This window comes from Cetorhinus maximus, chromosome 2 (assembly GCF_964194155.1).
Source record: "Cetorhinus maximus chromosome 2, sCetMax3.hap1.1, whole genome shotgun sequence".
NCBI classification, from domain to species: domain Eukaryota; kingdom Metazoa; phylum Chordata; class Chondrichthyes; order Lamniformes; family Cetorhinidae; genus Cetorhinus; species Cetorhinus maximus.
The window spans coordinates 30,107,548-30,126,778 of NC_135880.1; the positions used below are offsets into that span (position 1 = coordinate 30,107,548).

General features: G+C 42.7%; 1 protein-coding gene across 1 annotated transcript in view; it reads right to left on the reverse strand.

Annotated features, from left to right (window-relative positions):
* enpp6 (ectonucleotide pyrophosphatase/phosphodiesterase 6) overlaps positions 1-19,231 on the reverse strand; it is a 51,654-nt gene that overhangs the window by 7,963 nt on the left and 24,460 nt on the right. The window contains exons 5-7 of the mRNA XM_078562026.1: positions 8,859-9,038; positions 7,438-7,575; positions 2,287-2,410 (exon numbers count right to left, since the gene is read on the reverse strand). Coding sequence (XP_078418152.1) covers positions 2,287-2,410; positions 7,438-7,575; positions 8,859-9,038 — 442 coding nt within the window. The remainder of the gene's footprint in view (positions 1-2,286; positions 2,411-7,437; positions 7,576-8,858; positions 9,039-19,231) is intronic.

Consider the following 19,231-nt stretch of genomic DNA (forward strand, 5'->3'; position numbering starts at 1 on the left):
GTGAGAAGGTGCAAAGGCGTTTACACTTGAGACAATGGCAGCAGCCTGTGTGCTAACAATGGATAGACTGTGAGCCTCCAAATTCCCAGAGAAGTGTTGAGAACGTTGGGTTGAAAACAGTTGTGCTTTAAACTGTCCATTTGGTTCCAAGATGATATTGAAGGATAGCTAATCACCATTTCTACCTAGATACAAGAGCCATGTGATTCATGTTGCCATGGAAATGAGCTTTGAGAGGGTAAGGTCTTCTAAGATATTCCTGAAAGCCCACAGACAGTTAGTCTGCCAGGATCCAGAACAGGGAGAGCTACCTTAGGCAGCAAGCTGCTCTGTTTCACCATGCAGGTATGTGGGTGGGAGCTAGCACTCAGATTAGAAAGCCCAAATTCATGAGACGTTAAAACAAGGCTGGAAGATTTGCCCAGCTTTAGTTAGAGGGAGAAGTTTCCAGGAAAACTCACATCATGAAAGACAGTTCTAGGGTTAAAGGTTTCTAAGCTGGGAAAAGAAAAGATCAGAAGTAAACCCTCGGGAACTAAGAATCATTTTGGACTGATCTGGAAGAATTGAATTTCTACCTGTAGGACTGTGTAATGTATAACCTTATAGTGGGTTTTTCTGTTTATATTAAAAGTTCATGATGCTATTGAATGGCGGAGCAGGCTTGAGAGGCCATATAGCCAACTCCTCCATCTAGTTCTCATGGTCTTAAAAGTGCCAAAGTCTGCAGGCAGGTCAGGAAAGACAAGGGATTGTGTACCATGGTCACAGACATAGGATGCGATTTGTGAAATTGATTAGGGCCCTTTCACTGCTGTGCCAGAGGCAGTAAACTGTTTGGAAAGTTGTGGGAAAGATGGGCACATATTTGGGAGGTGAAAATATGTTCAAGGACTTTGGAGTGTACTTGGGAGGTTGGAGATGCAACAGCAATTTGTAATGACAAAGGGGTCAATAGTGAGTTTTTTGAGGTGCAGGGATCAAATCTAAATGGGTGAAGGACAGTACCTCAAGAGAGGGAACTAATGACAATTTCAACTAGGATCAGGGCCAGGAAGGGAAGTTTGGAGGATAGCAATTTAGGGGGAATGGGATCAAAAGAGCAATAAGTGGGCCTCATGAACAAAAGGAAAAGGCATTAGGGGAGATAGGAGAGAAACTGGAGAAGGATGCAAATTCAAGGCTGGGACAGGGGGAGTGCTTGAGGGAAGTTTGGCTTGTTGGGCTACGGGAAAGGAGGGGAGTAGAAGAGGCAAGTAATTTAATGGTCTTGATCTTAGCAATAAAGAAGCCCATGAACCCCTTGCACATGTTGTTAGAGTATTGAGGGTGCAGGAATGGAGGATTGCAGGAGATGGTGGGTAGTGGAGAAAAGAAGCCAGGGTTAACTTTACATTCCAATATGTTGCTGGAGTAGTTAATAGTTTTGGTGAAGGAGAGCAGGGCCCCACTACTGGGGTCTCTACCAAAGGGAAAGACCAGGGCAGGAGAGAGTAAGAGTTTCAGTGTAAGGACAAAGGCATCAAAAATGGAGGCAAAGTTATTATCAGCAGCAATACTGTAGTGAATGGCTGAACAGTTGGCAGTTTGAAAGTGCAGTTGTAAGTGACTTGGACTACCTAATCTTCAGGAACTGCACCCTAATCCTATAGAATTCCCTTCCAAATCTCCTGTGCCCTCCTACCTCTCTCCAAGTTTTCAAAAGCTTCCTTCTGGCCTGTTTTTTGACCCTTCAATCTAATGCACCTTGTTCAATGTTGATACTTTCTAAAGCATTGAACATTCCTAAAATTTATTTTACAAGATAATCTGTCATGTGAGAAGCTATATAAATTGAAATTGTTTTTGTTGTACTCACACGTATTAGTCCTGTTTTGAAAGCCGATTTACAAATTAGAAAAAAGCAAAATACTGCGGATGCTGGAAATCTAGAACAAAAACAAAAATACCTGGAAAAACTCAGCAGGTCTGACAGCATCCGCGGAGAGGAATACAGTTAACGTTCGAGTCCGAATGACTCTTCATCAAAACTAAGGAAAAATAGAAAAGAGATGAAATATAAGCTGGCTTAAGGGGGTGGGGGCGGGGGGGGAATTGTCCCTTAAATCCCCCCCTTAAACCAGCTTATATTTCACCTCTTTTCTATTTTTCCTTAGTTCTGATGAAGAGTCATTTGGACTCGAAACGTTAACTGTATCCCTCTCCGCAGATGATGTCAGACCTGCTGAGTTTTTCCAGGCATTTTTGTTTTTTGTTACAAATTAGAAAACTGTATCTAAAGGTTACCTGGTCCATACGCCAAAAAGAATCCCCTCATATCCGTCAATTGATTGTCATAGCCATGCCATCCATGCGGCCAACCCTTCTTGCTACCTGTTTCATTGGCCCAATAAGGCAACTTCTGTTTATTCTGAAAGGAAAAAAAACAGCTGTGACTCTGAGCTGCTAGAATAGTCAAAAGGTGAAGCAAATCTTTAACAGTGATGCCCATCAGAAAAGTACACTGGAAAGAAATATAACTGAAGCTCTGATTCTCCTAATGCCATGTACATCTCCTCTAGACCCATCTTTTGTTTCTTTACTTGTCCCTTTGCCATCCTATTTGCCTTGCAACGTCATTTCCTTCAATCTCTCCTGTTTTCCCCTCTTTCACAGACTGTCTCTTTAGTTCTTTCTGCATCGCCTACATTTTCCTGCCTCTGTACTGGTTTAAAATCTATTACATCCCTAACTTTTTCCAGTTCTGCCCTAAAGCATTAGCTGTGGGCAGAATTTTTAGCTCGGCGTGCAGGTGCGCGTCCGACCCGCTCGTGCGTGAAATAGCGCGTAATGACATCGGGCGAACATCCCAATGTCATCGTGCCCTCGCGCGATATTTCGGTCAGCGGGCATGCACCAGAGTTGGTTGCGCGCCTGTCGACAATTAAGGGGCCTATTAAGGCCATTAATGTTGTAATTGACAGAGACTTATCATTGCCCGTCCAACGTTACGGTTGGCGAGCGTGTGAATTGGCCAGGCGGCCTTTACCTTTTTGAGGAAACCTCATCCAAGGGCGGGGTGAGGTTGCCAATGTTAATTTTTTAAAAATGTTTGGACAGAATTTTCATCACCCATATGTGAAGGTGACTGATTCTGATGCGTGGGCATTTCCTTTCAGCATTTCAAAATCTTTATTCATAGCTTTTGGATTCTTCAGCTCCCTGAGGCAGCTCCCTGCCTTCAGGGAGCTTTCAATCCACGCCCCCCCCACCCCCTGCGCTGACTTCAGCACTCACCCTCCTCCCACCCCCACCCCGGCAGCGCTGAGCATTTCAGCGCATCTTTCACGCTGGCTGGCCGTCCATTGGCCAGCTAGCGTGAAATTGCTGTTGGGGGTTGGTTGCGTTCGGTGGTCCGCTCCTGGGCCGCTCCCGGACCGCTCCCGGACCTGCCAATCATGGGCGCCCGCCAAGCTAAAAATCCCGCCCTGTGTTTCTCTCTCTATAGATGCTGCCCGACCTGCTGAGTCTTTTGAGTGTTTCCTGTTTTTATCACAAAGGCTCTACGTGTTTCAGGTTTGAAAGCTATGTGAAGTTTTATTTTCTCCAGGAAACCTCTGCTTCCAAAAATCTGATCTTGGGTACACTGTTAGATCATCATTTGTTTTCAGCAGTAATTGGAAATAATGGACGTGATTTCAGCAAAGCAAACTAAGGAAGATGATAAATTAATAGCAATGACTTGATGTTATTTTGAAAAGGTGCATCTGGATTTTGAAAAAAAGTGTCCAATGACTACAAAAATAGACACTGAGAACAAAAATCTGTTCTTGAAGCATAATTTCAAACAGCGGCTAATTTTATTTTAATGGATTATGCCCCCTTTTTATCCTAGTGAGATAAATTCAAATTTCATATCTAGATATGAGCTGTAAAATTGACCTTTTTAAAACAGTGCTATGTGGCACTTATCAATATTTAACATCATATTGACTCAGAGTCTCCTCCCAGAAAACACTGAGACAGATTTATCTGTTACTGCACTTACATTATCAGGCGAGGAGAATTGCATGCCACTAATGGAGCTCCAGCCCCTGAATTGCTTTACATTGAACTTACTGCACAGAAACAGTTCATTTGGCTTAACAGGTCTATGCTGATGTTAACATTCCACATCAGCCACCTCCCTAGTTTAAATAAGTGGCATGAAAATCAGGTGGGCTTCCTTACGGACATGATACTCTCCTCACCCAATTTTCCTCTCTTTTTTGCGCCTAGATGATGTAATTGGAAAACCTAAGGACTAGAATGAAAAACAATGTCCCATCAGCGATCAGTGTGAGAATCATGAAACACTGGCCAGAGTTTTTCTGTCGGCGGGTTGGGGGCGAAGCCCACTCGCCGACAGGAAAATGACACGGGATGATGTTGGGGGGAACCCCTGACGTCATCCCGCCCCATTTAAATATTCAGGAAGGCGGGGGCACAACGAAATCAGCTGTCCGCCCGCCGACCTGTCAATGGCCAATTGAGGCCATTGACAGGATAATTAAGACAATTAAAGGCCCTGCTCGTCCAACCTTAAGGCTGGCGGGCAGGCCAGGAGCCCCAGCGGGCTTCGGAAAAAACATGAAACCTCATCCACTGGCGGGATGAGGTTTCATGTCCGTTTTTAAAAAGTTTAATAAAGTTTTAGTCACATTTATTAACATGTCCCATCTCGTGTGACATGGTCACATGAGGGGAACATGTTAATAATTTTTTAATTTTTCTATTATTTAAGTTTATCAAACTGTCAGCGATCTCCCTGAGACGGCACTTGGTCTCAGGGAGCAGTGCACTCTTTCGCATGTATGCACAAAAGAGCGCACTTTGACAGTTGGGGAATCCCTCCCCCACCCCGCGCAGGAAGCGCATAGCGCTTCCCGTCGGGCAGCCCGCTGGGTGGGCCTTAATTGGCCCGCCCACTCAAAATGGCGGCGGGGCTCGTTTCGGCGGCGGAGTTCAGCTGCCCGCCCACCCATCGAGGGCTAAATTCTGCCCACTATGAAGAGTTATTTTTAACATTTAATTTGCTTGATGTGGTCCTAACAACCACCTGCTTTAACCCTACGTTTAACTCCATGAGCAGAATAATGAACTCAGAACTTCAGGATTACTGTCATTCAGCAGTAGCTGACATTAGCTTAACATAGCAGGTCAAAATCCATCATAACACACTGAATTTTTGCAAGCCACATAACGAGACTGTCACCATAACATGCAGCATAATTCTATAATCCATGAGACAGTAATAAAAAAACTACAGCCTCTTTGATCAGAGCAATGATAAGTTGGTGGCACATTTTAAACAATGTTCAGACCTGCAAGGCACTGGTAAGTAATCTGTCATCTGTTTAGTGCACTGGCACCAGTGCTTATTGGGTGGTTATAGGTCAAGTATTCACTGCATCAATACTTGAGAACCTGGAGTGTGGCTGACAGTTTATAACCATCTTTCACACAGTGCACCAACTGTTCAAAGTAATCTATTTGTCCAGGTCTTTCAGTTCCCTTAAACGTTTAATATTTATTCATCCTTCATACTTCCAGGTTATAGAAAAGCAGACCAGAGTCAAAAATGCATTTGCTCAAGTTTCTAGTTAAGTTTTATGGTTAAGCAACGCTATCTGAGAAATTGTAAGAGTCCAACGAAGTTTAATTCTTCTCTTACACATATTCAAGTCTGTGACTATTAGTAGGGTTGCATACTATAGCTGTTTCAAAACAAAAACAAAAATACCTGGAAAAATAATTCTTTTTAAAGAGCTTGACTGCACAATGCTATCTGCCTCCAATATCAAGGAAAATCATTCTCTTTTTGTCTCCGTATCACTTTGATACTGTTTCACACGGCAATGCCAAGACCAATTGAGGAATTTGAAACAACTGGTAAAGAAGCCAAAAACTTCAGACATAATAACTTATCCTATGACTGGAATTTTCCGGCCCTACTGGTGTCAGGCATCATGGCAGGCTGGTTGGGGGAGACAATACGGCGAGATGGCCAAAAATCGGTTTCACGCCGTCGTGAAACCAGTTTGTGATTGTCCACCCCACTCATCAATAGTGGGCGGTGTTTCCCATCACATGTTGGAAACCTAATTTCAATACTTTAGCATCTCATTATAAGACCTGCTCGCCAGAATCATTCCCCCCACGCTGGATCATCTGGGCACATTGAGGTGTTTCACAACTGTATGTAAGCAACGTATACCTGGCGAGCGGGACTTTGTTCAGGACTTTGAGGTTTGTTTGCCTACCTTGCTTCAGGCAACACACATGGCATCAGCGCCAGGTTTCGCAGGCAGCACCACATCATTCTTAGGGGGACTCACGAACAGGTCTCAGACCAGCCGTAAGGCAGGGGTGGCTTTTCAACAGCTGTAGGGATAGGGCTTGCTTGGGGAGGGTCGGGGGGAAGTGGCCTTAGGCCAGGGAAGAAGAGGCTGCAGGGCAAGGGCTTTACTGCGCAAGCCGGGTTTCCCAGGGAGTGTGTAGGGGCACATATTGATCTGTGCAAGCGGCCTTAAGATGGTGAGGGCTGAGGAGACAGTCCTAAGAGGAGATGAGGCCAGGTGGAGGTGTGAGGGTGTGCGTGAAAGAGTGAATGGTGATGTCCCTTGAGCTGGCAGTGAGTGAGATGCCAGTGAATAGTGTGATGGCCTTGTGAGGGTGTGAGTTTAGTGATGAGATGGTTGCCTTATCCTGGCGGCATGGATGAGATCATTCATCCATTTTCTGCACTGGATAGCCGACCTCTTGTGTGCAGCATTGGCACTGACCACGTCTGTCACCACCTCCCAAGCCGGATTGGTGAGACTGATGGACCTCCTGCAGCCAGAGCAAGGGTAGGGGACATCGCAGTGGGCCTCCATGGCATACAGAAGGCATCCCAGGTGTGTGTCACTGAATTGGGGGTCTGAACTCTTATTGGCTTTTGGGGCTGTGTCTTCACCGGAGCAGTCCTGGGCTGTAAGCATCAAGAAGTGTGCGCGCAGCTGCATTTTAAATACGGTGCCCTGTGTGGGAAAGCGGCGAGATAATGGCGTGGTGGGCAAATCGGAGGCCGCCCACCAGCAAGACGGCGTGTCTCCTTTAGGCTGCATAACTAATAAGGTGGGAATGGGATGATTTGGTGCAGAAACCCACCATTGCAGCCGGCAGGTAAAACAACTTCTTTCCCGCCCGCTACTGCACTTTGTGCAAATCAGGGACGACACCATCCTATGTCTTAATCTCGAACACTAGTTCTGACAAAACAAACCAGACAATTTAAGAAAAGCAACATTTCATGATTTCTGAGTGATGTGAATGTCAGAAACAGAATGCACAAAGTGAATGCAAACTTGCCAGTTCATGCAGTAAACATAATAGGAAGGATTTTATGGCTTCCAACATGATTTTATTTCACTGTACCTCAGTAATGAACCAGCCTTGTTCAGCAAGCAGAGTAAGTGGTGCTACAAACTTGCCACCTTTGTAATGATATTGGTCTGGAATTTCATCTTTCTTGTACACACTCATCTCCTTCACCTTTTTGAGGCTGCTGTACACCTGGTGAAATCAAAGAGATTATAAATTAATCGCATAAGAGATGAACTACCTTCATCAGACTGAAGTTCCTACGGTATTAAAAAAACAGCATTCTTAGTGATTCACAAAATGAAAGCTTTCAATTCAGAACAGTTGCATGGCAATCATTTTTGTTTTCCCACAAGATTCAGTCCTGCAATAAAAATTACAGAAGAATACTCAACAATGTGAAAATCAGTTGGATTGTATGACCTGAAAAGTCAACAGCAAATTCCAAACAGTTGGTAACTGTTTTTAAAGGAACGGGGAGCTGACTTTAAAGAGATTTAAAATATTCTTTCGTCTTCGTGCACAAATAAATGAAAAAGTGAATGTAAAATTTGCTGGAACTTTACTAATTGCATTGAAAAAGCACTATAGGATGATTTCGCCAAATAAGATAAGGCCATTGATGATAAAGACTTGCCTCTAGGGTGCACGGATAGAAATGTCTTTCTTCTGTCAAGAAAATCACATTAAAATCTTCGCACAAGTTGCCTTCACCCTATTCTCTCCTCAATGGTTTAATGTGCTGTATGTTGTAATTCTGATTTGTATAGACCAGAAATTTTCCAGATTTGATTCTTGGTCTGTCATGAATTAGCTGATTACAGCCAATATGGAAGGGAGGGCTACAAGTAGAATTATTGAGAATGCAGTGAAGCACCAGGTACTTAAGGCATCAATGGAGCCAACCATGATACCAAGCAGCACCTACAGCAATGGAATGGGTAATTCTTTTGAAAACTGCAAAATTACTTGATCAATGCCACTTAAATAATTTCTGTTCATATAAGATGGTCACATGTTTAATTTAGAAATAAACATAATTTTAAATTAGCTTTGGCAATAGTTCTTTCAAACCTATGCAATAATTTCAATCCCATGCTTAAAGACAGCACCAGTCAAAGCGTTGACTGCAAACTCCTGTATATACTTTTGGTATACTTCCCCACTGAGAACATGGGATTGGCAAAGATCAAATTCACAGTATCATAGAATTTTTACAGTGCAGAAGGCGGCTATTTGGCCCATCATGTCTGCACCGTCTCTCTGAATGAGCAATTCCCTTGGTGCCATTCTCCTGCCTTCTCCCTGTAACCCTGCACATTCTTCCTTTTCAGATAATAGTCTAATTCCCTTTTGAATGCTTCGATTGAACCTGCCTCCACCACACTGTCAGGCAGTGCATGCTTAATTGACTAATTTTAGAAACTATCCTCAGATACCTTGTGATAATACATTGCAATGACTTTATTGCTTACCTCATCCAGTTTCCCTTCTTTAGGCCATAGACTCACTATAGGACCTCGATCCAGCATGTTCAATACATCTGTCATGTTTATATACTTATCAAGCTCAATGATCTTCTCCATCCAGAAAATGTCAGTCATCCCATGGTCCGAAAACAGAATAACATTCAATTCATTCTTGAGGCCCGCCTCCTGTAAAATGTATAAAAGAGTAAGTCCTGGGTTTGGTTTAACTTTCTATGTTACAAGGAGAAGTTGTAAACCGCTTAAGGCAATTTTATTGCCTTTTGTGCAATTGTATCCAAAAATATTACAGCGAAGATTGTAGTGAACACTTCCAGGATTTAGGCTCCTTTTCTCAATACATTTCTGAAGTGCATCATCTCACAGTGTCCCATATCATGCAGCTGGACCCGTTATCTGCTGGAGATGAGTGAGCTTGCTTGTTAATGTGTATAGTCAGAAAATGTATGCTCCAGTGCAAACCATGCCGCAGTTCAGCAGCTTTACTCAGGACCCTAACACACAACCTGCCATTTCAATTGCCCTTGCAAGGCCACCTAAGAAAATCTGGCTAGTGCCACTAGACATGCTGCAGCGGGCATGTGCCAAGCCTTCTTCAAACTCCCAGGGTTAAAGTATAGAAAAACTTCAAGATGGGGAGGGTTGGGGGTGGGGGGTGTTGTTGGTGTGGGACAGGTGGGCACTGCACTGTTCTCTTCATGCATTCTTCAATGTGTATATGCAGAGCTCTGATTTTCCTCACTCAACTGCAATACAATCAAGCAGTGTAACTCTGGTGGGCGATTCACATTGCCGCTCGAAAGAAACCCGCATCACTTCAGATAGAAATTGTTTGGTAATACGGTGGGCCTCAGGGCCTTGGAATCTGCACATTCACTGCATTTTGTAAGCTTTGCGAGGTGTAAAAAATAACAACTTGAGCCATACTGATTTTAGTCTGTCAATATATGTTACAGTCTGGTCCAACTGTCACTAATAGCAAACCATTTCTCTAATCAAAACAAGCAGCATGATTTAATTGAACCAGATCTGTCCCATCCAATAATTGGCTGAATAAGTGTTATTAGTTCATGAGTAAAATCTTGAATGTTTGACCATATTGAACCTACATTGGAGTGTCTGAAATGACGCCATTCACTGTAACTTATAATGTAAAACAAATGCCAAGGTGCTTCATAAATATGCTTATTTAAAACAGTTGCTGAGCAAGGAAGGAAGTGGTCAGGAAGGACGACTGTAAGTAAGATCAAAGAGACGGGCTTCAAGAAACTTCATAAGGTGTCGAGAAAGGCAGAATATAGGGAGGAAATTCCAAACAGTTGGGATGAAGCAGCTTTGTCACCAGGTTTGGGGTGAAGAGAATGAAGTAGTATTTGTGAGGAGATAGACAGCTGAAGAAGATGACAGAGATAATGTCAAAAAACCACAGTAGGGCTATAGACACTAACAAAGATTCTTAACCAAATATGTTAATGGTGGGCAGCTTGTATGTTATAATAGGGATGTAGTTAGTGCAGGACAGAATACGCAGACAGCGTTGGCCAAGCTGAAGTTTTTAGCAAGGAGAGCATTAGAGTCGTTGAGTCTCAAGATGACAAAGAAACATGTAATCATTTTACCAGTGGAAAGTTTAAAATAAAGGTGAAAGAGGACAATTGTGCAGAGGTGTAAGGATAAGATTGGAGGATTAAAGTTCAGCTCAAAGCCAAATATGATGCCAAGATTGTAAATTAAATAGCACCTTAAGTGGCCTTATTTTTTGGACTGGCATTTTCTACATGGCAGAAAATAGGGTCAACGATATGAACAGTCTGAAAATAAACTTTATTCTGCTAGGCTTCCCAGGGTAGATCTATGTAGGTTCACAATAATGAAATGGAAATTTACCATTAGAGCCTATTCTCTCACACTCACTGTCCAAAATAATGGATGACTGAACTCCTGCAATCTAACCAAGTATAACAACTTTATAGAAGTGCTCAAGACCATGAGTGATCAATAGACAGAGAGGAACGGTTTTCATTGGTTGAAGGGTCAAGAGCCAAAAGACGCTGATTAAAATTGATTGGCAAAAAAAAAAAAATCAAAGATGACATGCGGAATAAATTTTTTAATGTTTAGGATCTGGAATGCACAGCCTGAAAGGATGGTAGGGACAGACTCAATCATAGCTGTCAAAACAGGAGTGCCTAAACAACAGAAGGGGAAAAGATATGCAGGGCTAAGCAGAAAGGACCAAGGAAATGGGACTGATTAAATTGCTCTTGCAGAGTCATGTTATGACCATAGCCGATGTTAATTGCTATGCAAACCAAATCCCAGAGGGAAATTGGCTTATGAGCCATACCCATTTTTTTTGGATTCTGAAAACGAGAAGACATACCAATCTCAGCAGTAAGATGTCCAGTAACACTTTTGGGATTTAAAAATTAAAAGTAAAAGTTTTATTAACAAAAATAAAAAACTTAAGCACACAAGATTACAGTTACACAATTAAGGTTAGTCTTACAAACTATTCCCAAAAAAACTCTTCACTTGGTCAAACCTACAAGTAAACATCTTCCAGGCAGCATTCCCTTACAGATGTCTGCAATGAAATCCAGTAATACAAGGCAAACTGTTATAGATTCAATAAAGGCATACTACATGACTTCTACTCTCTTTCACTCTGCGATGGAATCCACTTAAGAATAAAACTGCTTGTTGCAGCCCAAGGCTTTTCTAGCTTGACTGGATAATTAACCAAGATAAATTTTTGCTGAGCGTTATGAAATATCTGCATAAATGTCTGCCACTGCTCATTCACTGGGCTTCCCCTTAGTCTATTTTCCCTTCCCACTTTGAACAATTCTTTCTTCATACCTCTGTAATTGCCCTTATTTAAGTTGAGACCAGAAGACATAGGAACAGAAGTAGGTCATTCGGTCCATCAAGTCTGCTCCGCCATTCAATTAGATCATGGCTGATCTCATAATCCTCAACTCCACTTTCCTGCCTTTTCCCCATAACCCTTTATTCCCTTACTAATTAAAAATCTGTCTATCTCAGCCTTGAATATACTTAATGTCCCAGCCTCTACAGCTCTCTGCTGTAAAGAATTCCACAGATTGACTACCCTCTGAGAGAAGAAATTCCTCCTCATCTCCGTTTCAATGAGTGACCCCTTGCTCTGAGATTATGCCTTCTAGTCCTAGACTCTCCCACAAGGGAAAACAACCTCTCAGCATCTACCCTGTCAAGCCCCCTAAGAATCTTATATGTTTCAATAAGGTCCCCTCTCATTCTTTTAAACTCCAATGAGTATAGGAACAACCTACTCAACCTCTCCTCATAAGAAAATCCTTCCATACCTGGGATCAACCTAGTGAACCTTCTCTGGACTGCCTCCAATGCCAGTCTATCCTTCCTTCGATAAGGGGGCCAAAATTGTTCACAGTATTCTAGGTGTGGTCTAACTAGTGCCTTGTATAGTTTTAGCAAGAATTCCCTATTTTTATACTTCATTCCCTTTGAAATAAAGGTCAGCATTCCATTGGTCTTCCCTATTACCTGTTGAACTTATATATTAGCTTTTTGGGATACATGCACAAGGACTCCCAAATCCCTCTGTGCTACAGCTTTCTGCAGTCTTTCACCATTTAAATAATATTCAGCTCCTCTATTCTTCCTGCCAAAGTGCAGAACCTCACATTTTCCCACATTATATTCCATCTGCCAAGATTTTGCCCACTCACCTAACCTGCCTATATCCCTCTGTAGACTCCTTGTGCCATCCTCAACACTTGCCTTCCCACCTATTTTTGTGTCATCCGCAAACTTGGCGATAGTACATTCACTTCCCACATCTAAGTCATTAATATATATTGTAAATAATTGAGGCCACAACACTAATCCCCATGGCACTCCACTGGTCACAGGTTGCCATCCTGAAAATTCCCCCCTTATCCCAACTCTCTGTCTTATATTAGTTAGCCAATCCTCTATCCATGCTAATATACTAGCCCCAACATCATGGGCTCTTATCTTAAGTAGCCTTATGTGCAGTACCTTATCGAACGTCTTTTGGAAATCCAAATATATTACATCTACTGGTTCCCCTTCATCTATCCTGCTTGTTACCTCTTCAAAGAATTCTAATAAATTTGTTAAGTATGGTTTCCCCTTCATGACTCTACTTGATTAGATTATGTATTTCTAAATGCTCTGCTATTACATCCTTCATAACAGACGCCAACATTTTCCCAATGATGGATGTTAAGCTAACTGGCCTATAGTTATCTGTTTTTTGTCTCCCTCTCTTTTTGAATAAGGGTGTTACATTGGCCTTTCTCCAATCCTCTGGGACTTTTCCAGAATCTAAGGATTCTTGGAAGATTACTACCAGTGCATCCACTATCTGTGTAGCTACTTCCTTTAATATCCTAGTATGCAACCCATCAGGTCCAGGGGACTTAGCGACCTTTCGCCCCATTAGTTTCCCTAGTACTTTTTCTCTAGTGATAGTTATTGTATTTATTTCCTCCCCCACTTTTGCCCCTTGATTATTTAATATTTTTGGAATGCTATTAGTATCTTCTAATGTGAAGACTGAAGCAAAGTATTTATTCAGATCCTCTACCATTTCCTGATTCCCCATTATTATTTCCCCTGCCTCATTCTCTAAGGGGCCTATGTTCACTTTGGCCTCTCTCTTCCTTTTTATATATTTGAAGAAGCTCTTACTGTCCGTTTTGATATTATTTGCTAGTTTACCCTCAAAGTTTATTTTCTCCCTTTTTGTTAATTTTTTGGTCATTTTTTGTTGGTTTTTAAAACTTTCCCAATCCTCTGGCTTACTACTAATTTTTGCCACATTGTATGTTTTTTTCTTTCAATTTGATATTATCCTTAACTTCTTTGGTTAACCATGGTTGGTTTATCCCCTTCCTTGAATCCTTTTTCCTCACTGGGATATATCTTTGTTGAGAGTCATGAACTATTTACTTTAAACATCTGCCATTGTTCATCAACCATCTTTTCTGGTAAACTCTTTTCCCAGTCCACTCCAGCCAACTCTGCCCTCATTCCATTGTATTCACCCCTGTTTAAGTTTAGTGCAATTGTTTCTAACCCAAGTTTCTTACTCTCAAACTAAATGCTAAATTCTTCCATGTTGTGGTCACTGTTTCCTAGGGGATCCTTTACTCTGAAATTACTTATTAAACCTGTCCCATTACACATTACCAGATGCAAAATAGCCTGATCCCTGGTTGGATTCACAACATATCATTATAAGAAACTGTTCCAAATACACTTGCTCGTGTCTACCTCTGCCAATTTGATTTTCCCAATCTACATGAAGATTAAAGTCACCCATGAATAATGTACTGCCTTTTTTACATGATCTCATTATCTCCTGATTTATTGTCTGTCCTACAGTATAGCTACTGTCAGGGGGCCTATAGATTACTCCCACAGTATCTTCTTCCCCTTGTTATTTCTTACCTCCACCCATATGGATCCTACATCTTCCAATCCAAGATCCTTTCTTGCTATCGTACTTAATCCATCTGTACTAACAAAGCTACCCCACCACCCTTTCCTTCCTACCAGTCCTTTCGAAAAGTCTCATGCCCTGAATATTTAGTTCCCAGCTTTGATCTCCTTGTAACCACATCTCCATAATGGCTATAAGATCATACCCATTAACCTCCATTTGTGCCGTTAATTCATTTATTTTGTTCCGAATGCTACGTGCATTTAAGTACAGGGCCATTAATTTTGCCTTTTAACCATTTTTTCCCCATTTGACCCTATTTGCTGCTTTTTAAAAAATGTTTCTACTCTCTGTCCCTTCCTATCACACTCTGGGTATCATTACCTAAATAGCTGCCCTGCAAGCCTGCCATATCCTTTTGCTTTGTAAGCTTATGTATCCCCGTTCCAGAACCCTCCCCCCTCTATCTAGTTTAATGCCCTCTCTACAGCCATTGTTATTTTGTTCGCCAGGACACTGGTCCCAGCATGGTTCAAGTGAAGCCCGTCCCACCCGAACAGCTCCCTTCTACCCCAGTACTGGTGCCAGTGCCCCATGAACTGAAACCCATTCCTCTCACACCAATCTCTGAGCCACACATTTAACTCCTTGAATTTATTTACCCGTGTTTACCCGTGGCTCAGGTAGCAATCCTGAGATTATTACCTCGGAGGTTCTGCTTTTTAATTTAGCTCCTTACTGTTCAAATTCTTTCAGCAGAACCTCCTTTCTAGTCCTATCAATGTAGTTGGTACCAACATGGTCGACGGCAACTGGATCCCTCCCCTCCTACTCCAAGTTCCTCTCCAGCTCTGAGGAGATGTCCTTAACCCTGGCACGGGGCAGGCAACACAGCCTTCGGGACTGCAGAGAACAATATCTATCCCCCTAGCTATACTGTCCCCTACCACTACTAAGCTCCCATTTATTCCCCCACTTGAATGGTACCTTGTACCACAGTACCATGGCCAGCTCACTCATCCTCCCTGCAGTCCCCGCTCTCGTCCATACAGCTTGCAAGAACCTTGTAACTGTTGGACAGTTGCAGGGGCCGAGGCTCCTCGAACGCTACCCCCTTGGTCCCCAAACCTGTTTCACCTGCAGTCACACCCTCCTGTCCCTGATCACAGACCAAATTTGAATTACCTCATCTGAGGGGTGTGACCACCTCCTGGAGCAAAGTGTCCAGGTAACTTTCCCTCGATGTGGCACAATGCCTGCAGCCCGGACTCCAGCTCCTTAACTTGGATCCAAAGTTCCTCGAGCTACAAACATTTGATACATAGGGGTCCAGCAGCGCCCACATGCTGCAGCAGCAACACATCACCCGTCCTGCCATTGCTATCGTATTTTATTAAATTTATTAATTAATTACTCTAGTATCCCCACTCTTTACACTTTATTATAATTATTTTTATACACACTCGCATCGATCTTATACTTAACAAGTTATCTTTCAGAAAAAGAGGAAAAAAGACTAATTTGTATTTATGTCTCCAAAGAGCTTACTTTTTCTTTAAAGACTAGAAATACTCACCAATCTTACTCACTAATCAGCTGTTGTCCATGCTCTTTTCCCTCTCACATTCTTTTATGGTCTCACACGCTTCTCTCACTCTCTCACTGTTAAATGCCCCACTCCTCTTGCACTTGCTCCCTGTAAATGACCATGCTATTTCTCTCAAACCCTCTCCTTGTAAATGACCATGCTTTTTCTCTGACACCCTCTCACTGTAAAATTATTGAGGACACTGGTTTGAGACCCGAGTTGCTCACCCTCAAACTGAATTTGAAATTCCACCATGTTGTGATCACTACCCCTAGAGGTCCCTTAACTATGATATCTCTTATTAATCTCACCTCATTACACATCACTAGATCTAAAATAGCCTGTTCCTGGATAGATTCTGCAACATATTGCTCTAAGAAGCAATCCCCGATGCACTCTACAAATTCGTCTTCCATATTACACCTGCCAATCTGATTTGTCCAGTCAATATGCAGATTAAAACCACCCATGACAATTGTAGCACCCTTCTTACATGCCTACATTATTGCTCATTTTATACTTTGTCCTGCAGTGAGGCAACTCTTCCGGGCCTATAGACAACTCCCACCTGTGACTTCTTCCCCTTGCTATTCCTTATATCCACCCAATCTGATTCCACATCATGATCTTAAGCACCTAAATCACTACTCACCACCGCACTGATATCTTCCTTTATTAACAAAGCTACCCCACCTCCTTTTCCTTCTGCCTATTTTTTCAGAATGTCAAATACCATTGAATATGGAGTTCCCAGTCTTGGTCACCCTGCAACCATATCTCTGTAATAGCTTTCAAATCATATTCATTTATTTCTATTTGTGCCGTCAACTCATCTATCTTGTTACAAATGCTGTGTGCATTCAGATAAAGAGCCTTAAGCTTTGCCTTTTTACCATTATTACTCAGTCTTGTTCTAATTTCTTCTGCACTCTTCTGCTTATATTTTCTGTCCCTTCCTGTCACACTTTCATTATCTTTCGCCTCTTCACTACACTGCACCTCTGCTCTCATCTCTTTTTGATTTTTTAAACTTCCCTTCAATTGAACCCTCCCCCCAACTAATTAGTTTAAAGTCCTAACCACAACCCTAGTCATATGATTCACCAGGACACTGGTCCCAGCATGGTTCAAATGAAGCCCGTCCCAACGGAACAGCTCTCTCCTTCCCCAGTACTGGTGCCAGTGCCTCATGATTCAGAACCCATTTTTCCCACACCAATCCCTAGCCTCCAACAGAAAAGTCAGTCGTGAGCCTACCGACTCAGGGGCCGGCTGCTCCACAGGAATAATACGCTCGGAGAGGCCTTACTTGATTCAAAATGGGGCTTCCACCCCCCACCTGGGAGGAAGTCCTGCCCTAGAGAGTTGCCGGCCAATCTGTGTTCCCAACAGTGTCCGGGTCAAGCGGTGACCATTGTTGGAACCCGAGGAAAAAGAGCCACGGAGCCCAGACGGGCCTGGCTGGGAGAGCCCAGCAAGGGGGGGTGAGGGCCAGGGTTAGAGAAGCCTAGGTGTACGGTTAAAATGGGGCGCCTCTGATGGGCACATGGAGCCCCTAAAGGAGATTTCCCAACTTGCACAACAGTAGCCCACGCAGTAAAAGCTACCAGGCTACCTACCTTGCCTCCACCTTCCCTGCCACACATGGAATAGCGGTGGAGCCAGAATAATGCCCTTAAATAGCCATTAATTGGTCACTTAAAGGCCTCAATAGGCCTAAGGATGAGCAGGCTGCATGATGCTTTCCCTGCCCACCATAATATGGAAGACAGGTCTGGATAGGCAGGAAGGTTTGGGAAGACCACCCACTTTATTTTATGAGCCTTTCCCACCTTCAAATATGCCGGTGGAGTGCCATAAAATCCAACCCCATGTGGCTCCCAAAGTCCCAGAAAGTTGTTGAAGGTATCGGGTTGTAAACAGCTATGCTGTAAACTACCCATTTACTTCTAAGAAGAAATGGGGATAAAGATGGCTAAACAGCATTTCTACCTATATCAAGACTAATGTGTTTCACATTATCCTGGGGAAGAGGGTAATGGAAGCCATTTTTGAGATAAGGTTACAGACTACCCTACAAATTAGTGAGTATCCATCGGGAACCCATTGGAAGCTGGGAGCAACTCTGGACTGCATGCTATAAGGACTGCAATTCCATGGAAAGTGCAATGTGTGATAAGCATAAAAAGGGAATGTTCCTCTCTATAGTTTAAAGTATAAGTTGCCTACAAAAAGAAACCAGTGTTTAGTCATTGGTGCTTTTTGTCATTTGTTACAGTACAACATGAAATCTTGCCGTGTCATTCCTTCAGCTATTAAATGGAAGTTCAAATTTCTTTTTAAATGATATCACTCTCTATTGAGATCCTAACAATGTGCACAACACATCAGTTTACAATGAACACTAAGGAATGACATCTTCAAACTGATAGCAGACTGTTTCCAGGAAAGCAGTGACAGTCCATACTGAGGGGCCAGTCTTGCACTGCTTCAACTCTGTGCATCAGCAGTACGACTGGAAATAGTGCAAAGCAAATTTTAAACAGTTCCATTTAGCTCTTTTCTGGCATTAAACATGTAATTCGATATCTAATTATTGGAAAATCTGTGATTAGTCATTAAATGTAGGTTGACATCTTTTACTCTGAGGAATAATAAGGAAACCAAAGACTTGCATTTATGTAGCATCTTTAATGGCCTCAGGACATCCCAAAGCACTTTACAGCCAATTTAAAACTTTTGAAGTGTAGCCACGGTTGTGATGTAGGAAATGTGGTAAGCCAATGTGTGCACAGCAAGCTCCCACCAACAGCAACGTGATACTGACCAGATAATCTGTTTTTTAGTGATGTTGATTGAAGGATAAATATTGGCTAGGACATCAGGGATAACTCCCCTGCTCTTCTTTGAATTAGTGTCATGGGATCTTGTATGTTCAACTGAGAGAACAGATGGGGCCTGGCACCTCCAACAAGGCAGCACTCCCTCAGTACTGGACTGTCACCTTGATTTTTCTGCTCAAGTCTCCCCTGTGGGATTTGAGCCATAACATTCAGACTCAGATGCCAGAATGCTATCTGTTGAGCCACAACTGACACAGGCTATATGCAAATCTCAGTTAAGTAAATCAATGAGCTTAAGCTTGGGGGGGGAGGGGGGGGGAAAAGAGGGTGGGAAGCATGGGCGGAAGCTGGGAAGCTAATTTTGATTTTATGTGATAATATGGGTAAGTTGAAAGAAACATTGACTTCACTGGGAATAAAATGGAACAGGATGCAAAACAGGCTGCCGACTCAC